The following is a 10,000-nucleotide window of genomic DNA, read 5'->3' as shown; positions in this document are numbered from 1 at the left end:
TTAAGTTATTTAACCACTGACCCTTCACATGAACATGAACAATTATAACGATTTGCAACACATTTTAAGTGAAAGTCAGCTCTCTAATTCTAAACCTCCTTTTATTCACATATTAAGAGACAGTTCAGTCAAAAAATATAAAAAAAATATATATAATCCTGTCATTATTTATTCAACCAAATGTTATTCCAAACCTGTATGAGTTTCTATCTTTTATGGATTACAAAAGGAGATGTTTAGCAGAATGTTCGCGCTGCTTTTTTTCATATAATGACAGGTTATGTTTAGGTGACCACGTTTAAATTAAAAAAAAGCCCAAAAACATTATAAGTGTCATAAAACTATCCATCATGTCTTGCTAAAATGTTCACACCCTTTAGTTTTTTAGCACATCTTGTCATGTTACTTTTATATAAACTGATTTGACAAAAAAATAAAGCATTATAGCATAATGTTACATGGTAACGGTAAAAAAAAAAAAAAAACTTTTGCAAGACTGTATTTTTGAGGTTTTCCATCATATGATGAACAGATATAAGTCACTGTAAATCTACTGCAGCTTTCAAATCTCATTGGTACTCATGTGTCACATGACCGTTCAATCATAATATTTCAACACACATGGCCACAAATGAGATTTCAGAGCTACACTGGAAGAGAAGATTCTGAAGCAACATGAGGGGGACTAAAGCTTGACAGAACTATCTTTTCCTGTAGTATTACGATCCCTCAGGGTTTGGTGCAGCTTTTCAATAAAGTACTGATCTAACCATGTGTTTGAGGTCTGGTTTTGACTGGTCATGTGAGCTGGAGGAGGATATTAGTGGACATGTGTGTGCTGTGTGTTTGAACGTGAGTGTGAATGGAAGGTTATTGAGTGCTGCTCATGACCGGGATGTGTGAAACGCTGAACGTCACATCACACTCACCTGAGAGAAAGAGAGAGAAGAGACGGACATCAGAGAAACCTGCAGACACGACAGAAACAAAGACGCATACAGCAACCAAACACAAAGAGCTGAAGACACACGCTCAGAGCTGCATGGATACAGCGAAGAACATCAGAGGAACATCTGCATGGTCCTGAACGGAGGTTTATTTTACCACAGTGCTGAGTCGGATCATGGGTGTGTTTAGGACTTGTTACAGAGGGACTGTTGCTCCGTGTTCATTTGGTGCTGTGATGTTTGAAGAAGCTTCTCTGTCTGTTTTCCGTCTTAAAACCAATCTTCTAACTAAACGTTCCAAAAGGTGTTTTTCACAGGAGTTCCACAGAAGGACCATTTTGGAAACTTTTCAGTGAACAGTTCCTTTTTATTTTTTTCATTTGAAGAACATTATCTAAAGGACCTTTTTCCACTATAAAGTACATTCCATGGATGTTAAAGGTTCTTCATGGAACCATCCGTGCCAATAAAGAAGTGAAACAAAGAGCTCAGTTTTACAGGAAACATTTGAATTTATTTCTTCTAGATCCTCGCAAAACAGCAATGATGCCAGAAAAGAATGATTTTGGGAAGCTTTCAGTGATCAGTTCTTAAAAGAACCATTTTTGTCTTCATGTAAAGAAGACTTAATAACCTTTATCCGCTATAAAGAACATTTTGATCAATGGAGAAGTTCAATGGATGTTAAAGGTTCTTCTTTGAACCATTGATTCCAGTAAAGAACAAGGTTCAGTTTTATTAGGAACCACTTGAATTGATGTATTTCTCTCGGATCTTCTCACGATAAGTAACTTACCCAACAGCAGAAGAATGATTTTGGGAAGATTTCAGTGATCAATTATGTTTGTCTTCATGTGAAGAACATCTTTTTCTCTTTTTTTCCACTATAGAGAACATTGGTGCAGTGGAGAGGTTGTTCTTGAAAACAATACAGCTCTGTTTTATAGGGAACATTTGAATTAATATATTTCCCCCAGATCTTCTTATGATGAGTAACTCGCCCAACAGCAGCACCGCAGCCGGAAGTGTGGGAGTAGTTTGGGTCACCCCGCTCATGGGTGCCACCCTTGTCACCATGTGTGTTTTGGGCATGACGGGAAACCTGTACACCCTCGCCATCATGCGATCGGCCACGTTGCGGCGCGCCGGCTCCATGTATGTCTTCATCCTCAACCTGGCGGCGGCGGATCTGCTCTATCTGGGCACCATCCCATTCGTGGTCTGCACCTACTTCGCCCACGACTGGTTCTTTGGGGAAATGGGCTGCAGGTTGCTGTTGAGTCTGGATCTGCTCACCATGCATGCCAGCGTGTTTGTGCTGGTGGCCATGAGTCTGGAGCGCTACCGTGCCGTGGCCGCTCCCTTCCGAGCCCGTCGCTCGACCACACGTAATCACTGGCTGATGGCGTTGGGAATCTGGGCGGCAGCGTTCGTGTTGACGCTCCCAATGATGGTGATGATCCGTCTCCGCGAGGGACGTCCCAGTATGGTGGGCCTCGTCAAACGCATCTGCTTCCCAACATGGACACCCGAGGCTTTCAAGGCATATCTGACCGCGCTGTTCTTCACCAGCATGCTGCTGCCCGGCCTGCTGATGGTGGGACTCTACACTGGTCTCGCCCGGCATTACTGGGCCGCCCAGGCCAACCTGACCCACGGATCCTCGTCGTCCGCTCGCAGGCGCCGACTGAAGCACAAGGTGGTGGGAATGATCTTCTGCATCGTGGTGGCGTACTGGGCGTGTTTCCTGCCGTTCTGGGGTTGGCAGATGGCAAAGCTCTTCTCGTCCGAGTCGCTTCGCTCGCTGTCGGCCGCTGCCCACACCTACGTCAACTTCTTCGTCACCTGCCTGACGTACGGAAACAGCTGCGTCAATCCACTGCTCTATACACTACTGACACGCAACTACCAGGACTACCTGGCCCAGAGAGGTCAGTCATCAGGGGCGAGTCGAGGGGACCAGGGGTCGGCCGCCGGGGTCAACGCCATCGAAGATCAAATAGGATGAGTTCAGGAGAGAGTTACAAATTCTGGGTCCAGTTGCGTAAACATAGCCACTATGCTAAGACTGAGTCTTTGGGCCTCTCTGGTCACTCTTGACCGAAGAAATTTACAATTTGAAATTTTTGATTCAATGGAATGTGATGATACTTGGGGACTTTTGTCGCATTAGCTATGTGAACATGATACGGATGTGTTAAAGAGTCAAAAAATACAAAGTAACACTTGGTAACCACTTGATATCTTCATGGTCAAAAATGAATGACAGAGGAAACGAATGGTGAAAAATATTGTTTTATCGGAGTGGTATGAAACTTAGGTACTTATTTTCTCACATTAGCTTCTGCATGTGAACCCATAAAAAATAATTAATCAATAAATGTAAGTATGGGCACTATTTGGACAAAGGGTCAAAAAATAAGTAACATTCACCTTCACTGTCAAAAAATGCCCAACATAAAATAATTGAATTATTAATATTGTATCATAAAATCCTCCCAACATAAAAAATAATAATAATAAATTTTGATTTTCCTGAAATAGCAGGTAGGACCCACAAATAAAGAGGGTTCAGAGGGTTTTAGGAAATCCTGTCCATCTACAAGTTAGTCCAGTGATTCAAATTAACCCACTCTACATTATATGTAACTGATTTAAAGTTTTGTCCAGTCTTAAAGTCTACATGACCAACTTGTAAAACCAGTTTAAGCGGTTTATGCAACTAGCCACTGTTTTGAGATTTTAACCGGTGTTGCTTCAGTTCTGTATTTTACTCATTACTTTACACATTACCAAAACAGTTTTCGTACAAAAATGTGTCCTTTCTGCATCACAAGTGCAACATAATTGTAAAGATAATGACTGTTTTCTGACAGGTTTCTCAAACACTCCACACTGGCTTGTCATTGGCCAGCCAGAGAGATTGGCTTACATGATTGGTTAATACAGCAGTCAACATGATGTGCCGCTAAAACAATCAGATCAACGTTGTGACAGCTTCTCAGAGTCAGTGTTTGAAGTTTAACCTACAAATGAATTATTGTGACTTAATGTTACTTTTTGTATATTAATGTTGATATTTTAAAATTGACCATATAGTCGAGTAACAGAAGTACTGTAGCTGTTTGGACACACACCTTTGACATCAACAGCAGAAGCTATGGGAAGTGTTTCTCTTCCCTTTGAAAAGTTGATCAGGTGCTTTATTAGTTATATATTATATTGCTCACTTTTATTACATTATGCAGTGAGTTCACTGGTTAATGCTTAGACATTTATGATGTACATTTATCATTGTTTTAACTGTGGTTTGTCTGGACCTGAGACCAGACAAATGCTGCTCTATCCAGCTTATTTCTGCTGCACGTTTACAGCTCTTCGTTATTCTTCTCGTTATTACCCCACCTAATGAACCAGACGTCAGCACACTGACAGAAAACAGCATTATAAAGTAAAGTGGATAGAGTCATTATGTGTAGCTCTAGGTTTTAATTATTACACCGATGGACAGTCTTTATGGTGCTTGATTTTATTTCTTTGTACCTGTGGCTTATAAAGTTGATTCGTGCAGATGATTTAGGAGTGCGTTTATAGTCTCTTCAGAGGTTTATTTAGTAAAAAGTTCAAGCTAAATAAAGTTCATTTACCTATTATGATTCGGACAATGGTTGTTGAACTCTTATCGATGCATGTGTGTGTGTGTATATATATATATATATAGCTGTGTGTGTGTGTGTGGAATCTGGTTTCTGTCCGTCACATTCCTCAGCTCCTGCTCTGGTCTTTTCGAGTCGCTCTGTAAATGATTATGAAGATCCTGTAACTCTGAACTGAACTCGTATGTATATCACACGGAGGAGAAATACATTGCTGAATGATTCTCTGAATCGAGTTCTCCGACTGATGTGAAATCACACACTGGGCTCAGACTGAGAGCGTTCAGCTTTCTCATCCGCTAAAACTACAGATTGTTTTCGCAGGAATTCTTTTTATTCAACTTTATAGAGTCATTTGTAGTCACTGTAAACCAAATAGTGATTTTATGTCACTGTGTACTACAAGTATGTATTTTGCTGTTGATGGTGATAAAGCCTACTTTTGACTTTTTGCATGGATTTATTTTATTATTTAAGGCTGTAGCTTCATCATCACTGCACGAGAACCTTCTCAATCCCCAAGAACACACAGAAGAACAGCGAGACACATTCTGTCAGTGCATTTATTTGACTCTCTGGTTTTCTTTGGTACATTCAGTGGAGTGAGGTCTGACACATGAGGAACCACGGGATGATGTCACTTCCTGCTCACTTGATCTTAATGCTGGTGATCTTCACGTCTCCCATCACGTGGATGTGTTTGAAGACGTCGTCGCCGAAGCGGTTGGGGAAGCTCATCATGGTGCCCCCCGGGAGCTTGATGTTGAAGGTGTCGTTGTTGAAGGTGATGCTCAGCTGTCGGAGGAGAGAGGCGGTGAGATCAGCTTCAGCTGCACTTAGAAACATCTGAACGTCACTGTATCAGATCAAGAGTCTGTGTGAAGTCAGGTCTTTTACAGGTGTTGAGAATCACAGTAACTAGCAACTTCATCCACTAACTAACCACAGACAAACTCAATACAGAACAGAACGCTTTTCACATCTATGAACGTCAGTCTGGAAGATCTGGAAGCTTGTTTCTACTGTGGGATAAAATAAAAACGAAAAAATAAATAATTGTGACTTTTGATTTATGACTAGATGTAAACTCATAATTGTGAGGAAAATTTACATCTCACTTTTTATTCCCCTCAGAATTCCACCAAAGGTGAAACATTTTTATTTCTCAAATTCAAGGCAAAAATGTGTTTTATATTCCACAGTGCTGTTAATTTCGGAGTAAAAAAAAACAAACAGATTTTCTCAGATTACTGCCATAGAATAAAAAGCTAAAAAAAAAAAAAAAAAAAAGATACAAAAGGCAATTACAACTTGTAATTCTGACTCTTTCCCCTCAAAATCGTGAGATAAAACGAATTGCAAGAAAGAAAAAAAAAATAAAAATCAGATTTGTGGGATTTGTACATCTTTATGTGTTATAAATGTGTGATCTAATGCAGTGGCATTTATAAATGTGTATTTTGAGACATGAGAAGCTGTTGTAAGCGAGTGATTGCAGTGTATTCATCCTCAAACCTCTGACCGGTGGGCGGTTTATTGCTCGAGTGGTCGATACGTCTAAAGAGTGACGCTTTATGGGTCTTTGTGTCATGAGTTACTGTAATCTGTCAAAAGACCAAAGCTGGGAACTAACCCAGATACAGGAATCACTGGAGAACACAGATAAAGAACAACTGATGTTTGAAGCTTCATCTGAAGCAGCATGAATGACAACAGCTTAGTGTGTGGATGCCAGATTCAGCCCTTAAATATGAAAGTAAATAACCTTGTGAAGGTCAAATAAAGAGAACACTAGAATTTCTCACGAATGCATGACCGTGCTGCTGGTTTGAGCGGTTCGCGCCGTGGGCGAGGTCAAAGGTCAGAGGTCACCGACGCTCACCTTGAACTCCTCGCCCTGTTGAAAGGGGAAACAGGGTTCCCGATGTTCGGCGCCCCAGTCGCCCTGCTTGGAGTTGCACACGATGACGTTGCTGTTAAAGCGAGGGCTGAAGTGAAGAGCGATTGTGTCTGCGTCGTGACCGATGTTGATGGAGAACCTGAGGACAGAGAGACGTGCGTGGACAGTTTCTATCATGATATAGAAAAGTGCTTTCTTGACACTTTTGGTCTGCTCAGTTAATTTATATTTGCTAATCTTATTGATTTCACTGCACGTGAATTGCATACAATCTATATGCAATATATATGTTCCACACAAACGGATTTAAAACAGACTTTCTCAAGGTCTATAAGCAGATGTACGCACGTGTCACAGCCTGGTTTAATCTTTCCAGAGACCTTCATCTCCATCCCGGCCTTAAAGCTCATGTCCTTTACGGTGAACACCTGAGAGAGACATCAGACCCAATCACATTTCTCAGTCTGAGATCATAAGAGAGTTGATGTGAGAGCTGTGAGGTTCAGATGGTCTTTTATTCTTCAGTGATGATGTATCGGTCACATTACTGTCACACCTGTGATTCTGTGGATAAGAGGAACGGTTGGACAGGATCTGAGCAGCCGAACCCAAGCTTAATGATAAACCTCTGATGATAAAGTCATAAAGAGGTGAACAGGAAGACCCAGTGAGCGAATATTGATCGACATACAGACCCTGAAAATCCTGATATTAAAATGTGCTGGCACTTCCAAGTCACAGGTGTATTTTTCATCTTAAGACCTGTTAGCCAGCACAGGAACGCAGGACGCCCCTAAACTCGCACGTGTCAGTGATTATGAATAGATTAAATGAAATGGGACAAATTTAATCTTGACAAACTATGTATCATTATAAAGATCTAAGCCTCAAGCATCGACGACAGATCGCTGTTTTTCAATGGAAAGCTTATAAAGACTGTATTTGCTACATTTGTGTAAGCAGTACACATACAAACATGAACATTAGAAACGCTGTACATACCAGATCCGTGGTAATAACGAGTCATAAACACATCCACATCTGTAAATCATGGTTCAGTTAGGAAGGTAAGGGTCCACTGAACGACATCTCATGAAGCATGTTTAGTCCAACGAAGCAATCACGTTGTAATATGGATCATAATTCCTTTGTTTACGTTTCAGTTCTTCAGCGAAAGAACGGTTTGTGTCCGATATGGAATAACTCACGGTGGGAAACTGCGTCTTGGTAGTAAAAACACGGCATGGTTTTGCAGTGTACAGTGTCACAAACAGAATGAAGCGATCCACCTGAATAAAGAATGAATGAAACATAGGCGGAAGATCGTTTATTTGAATTTGGCGCTCACTCCCTGGGATCATGTGACGCGCTCTGACGCACCTGTCAGCTGATGGAGGCGGAGCTTACAGCGATCGCATATTCCTTTGATTCGTTTATTTTTAAACAGTTTATATATGCGATAGTGTGTTTTATGTTGAATGTGAATGTATCTGCATGATTACCATCTGTTTGAGCGCAAATCAGCCCAAATCAGCTCGCTATCACTGAATGATCACGGCAATCGTTATTATCATCTGTATAAATGGCCATCAGCACATCAGCACTTATTTGCATCGTAATTCATTGTAAATGCTGCATTTCTAGCAATCTCAGGGATCTTGTGTGATTGGCAAAGTTAAATCTTTTTTATTTTTTCTTATTATTCTTTTTTTTCTTACTCTTTCTTAATCTTATTGTATTTTTCTAGTGCTAAAATAAATCACTTATACGATGTCTAGGGTTCTGCCTAGCGTTTTATAACTGAGAAAAAAAAAAACTATGCAGCGGTATGTTTACTGACTTAATAGTTTGTAGAAGCCTTCAATACTATTGGGAAATATATTTTATTATATTTTGGGGGGTTGGGGGTGTGTTACTTTTCTAGACTGCCCGAGGACTGATTTCATGTTTATTTTGATATATATATATATATATATATATATATATATATATATATATATATATATCTCAAATAAAAAAAATACTTAAGTTTGGTTAAAAAAAAAAAAAAAAAAAACACCTTCATTCAAGGCACTTCAATGTCTAACTTTAAATTTTTTGAGCATTATCGAATCTGGTTGATAAAAAGTAAAGCCCAAAGGGTCTTCTTTCCAAAGACACCCAAATTATGTTTGAAACAAACTGAAGTAGGAAACTGTTACATTTATAACTTAGGTAGAGCACTTTCAGCTGTGAATCCCATAATGACTAACAGGTTAATTGGTAATAATTAACCAGTCATATTAAGTCTTTAAAATGAAGCTCATTCTGGATTGCTTCATGTTATTTCTAAATAATACCAAAATTCGCCTGAAGAGTAATTTCTTAATTCATTTGACATTTCATTTTGCAATCACGGTGTTGCTGTGGTCAGATTCTTCAGAAGAAACACTGATTTCATCATTTCATGCTGTTGATTCAACACAACACACAGCTAAAAGTGACTGTGACTCACTCTGAGCAACTGTGACACTGAATAGAGTAGAGTAGAGTTAGTGAAAGGAAGTGATGTCACTCACCATCTTGTGGAGCTGCAGTTGTGTGTCTCGTTCACCTGCCGCCCCTCATTATAAACTCAGGAGGCGGGGCCAGACCCTCCAGCCAATAGGAGCAGAGCAGTAAGAGTGAGCCAATCACACTTATCTTCCATCATGAATAGACTGTTTGATTTAACATAACATGATCACACACAGCACTGTTCGACACTCCAGACGTCTTTAAAGAGCTTGTCTCCATATTAACAGATGTGCAGAATGTTTATGGCAATCAGCACAATAAAATGCCAGCTTTGATTCAGAACCGTAAAATAACTGAACATCAAAGAGAAGCTGAATTCAGAGGTTTGTAGCAGACAGTAATGTGACTCTAGGCCAAAAAAAAAAACAAAAGACATTACAAACAACAAAACCAGTCTGAGGTCCAGCGGGGGTCATGTTAGACATATTTTTAGATTTACTCTGAAAGCAGAAGTGTGTCCATGTGCAGAGGAAGAATGCAATGATTTCATCATGATCTGAAGCACCAGGAAGTGTGTGTATGTGTGTGTGTGTGTGTGTGTGTGTGTGTGTGTGTGTTCAGGAAGCCATGCAGAACTCTAGAAATCATTAGCTCAGGTCTGATGTGTTTGCTCAGGGGTCAAAGTTCAGAGTTAAAGAGTGTCACCCCGAGCGTCTGGGTCTCTGTTCACCTGTGCCAGGAGTTCCTCAACCCCAAAATATGAGACCTGGCTCCATGAGAGTGAGGCTTTATAAGCCCACATCGATCACAGCGTGACGTATGTCTCAGACGAGATCAGCATGATGGAGCGCTCGCTCAGATTCATCCTCTGATTTCTGCTCGGGTGTTAGTGGATTTGTCACTTGTGGTCAAAGGATGGGTTTATTGAGCTGGGAATTAACTGGGTCTCCAGCCGAAAAACACCAAAGAATACAGGGAAGAAGAGCTGGAGAGGCGGACCG

At 40.5% G+C, this 10,000-nt stretch overlaps 3 protein-coding genes across 5 annotated transcripts in view; 2 read left to right on the top strand and 1 right to left on the bottom strand.

Annotated features, from left to right (window-relative positions):
* The window catches only part of LOC113089601 (arf-GAP with dual PH domain-containing protein 1-like), an 11,157-nt gene extending 10,672 nt beyond the window's left edge, over window positions 1-485 (top strand). The window contains exon 11 of the mRNA XM_026256072.1: window positions 1-485. This exon is cut by the window's left edge and continues 375 nt beyond it. The gene's annotated coding sequence lies outside the window, so the exon portion shown is untranslated.
* A 418-nt stretch (window positions 486-903) lies between these two features.
* On the top strand, window positions 904-5,002 carry LOC113089617 (urotensin-2 receptor-like). Its single transcript, XM_026256074.1, has one exon. It carries the CDS (start codon window positions 1,933-1,935, stop codon window positions 2,953-2,955), a length of 1,023 nt encoding a protein of 340 aa, XP_026111859.1. The 5' UTR covers window positions 904-1,932; the 3' UTR covers window positions 2,956-5,002.
* Window positions 5,003-5,148: 146 nt separating this feature from the next.
* On the bottom strand, window positions 5,149-9,116 carry lgals2b (lectin, galactoside-binding, soluble, 2b). 3 transcript variants are annotated; one of them, XM_026256092.1, is made up of 5 exons: window positions 9,062-9,116; window positions 6,852-6,931; window positions 6,486-6,642; window positions 5,245-5,398; window positions 5,153-5,211 (listed from the first exon to the last, which is right to left on the bottom strand). In XM_026256092.1, exons 1-4 carry the CDS (start codon window positions 9,062-9,064, stop codon window positions 5,252-5,254), a joined length of 387 nt encoding a protein of 128 aa, XP_026111877.1. In that variant the 5' UTR covers window positions 9,065-9,116; the 3' UTR covers window positions 5,153-5,211; window positions 5,245-5,251. The 3 variants fall into 3 exon arrangements, with proteins under 3 accessions (XP_026111871.1, XP_026111881.1, XP_026111877.1); XM_026256086.1 differs by having other exon boundaries at window positions 5,149-5,398; window positions 9,062-9,114; XM_026256096.1 differs by lacking the exon at window positions 9,062-9,116 and adding an exon at window positions 7,506-7,530 and having other exon boundaries at window positions 5,149-5,398.
* Between the last annotated feature and the right edge of the window lie 884 nt (window positions 9,117-10,000).

This window comes from Carassius auratus, chromosome 6 (assembly GCF_003368295.1).
Source record: "Carassius auratus strain Wakin chromosome 6, ASM336829v1, whole genome shotgun sequence".
Taxonomy (NCBI): domain Eukaryota; kingdom Metazoa; phylum Chordata; class Actinopteri; order Cypriniformes; family Cyprinidae; genus Carassius; species Carassius auratus.
Note: the sequence above shows the minus strand (reverse complement) of the source record. Positions and strands in the feature narration are given on the sequence as shown.

Coding starts and splice junctions, on each gene's coding strand:
- lgals2b (XM_026256092.1), bottom strand. Junction 6,643..6,851: donor ATTAAACCAGGCTGTGACAC/GTGCGTACATCT, acceptor CTCTGTCCTCAG/GTTCTCCATCAACATCGGTC. Junction 5,399..6,485: donor AACAGGGCGAGGAGTTCAAG/GTGAGCGTCGGT, acceptor CTCCTCCGACAG/CTGAGCATCACCTTCAACAA.
- LOC113089617 (XM_026256074.1), top strand. CDS start 1,933: ATGATGAGTAACTCGCCCAACAGCAGCACCGCAGCCGGAAGTGTGGGA.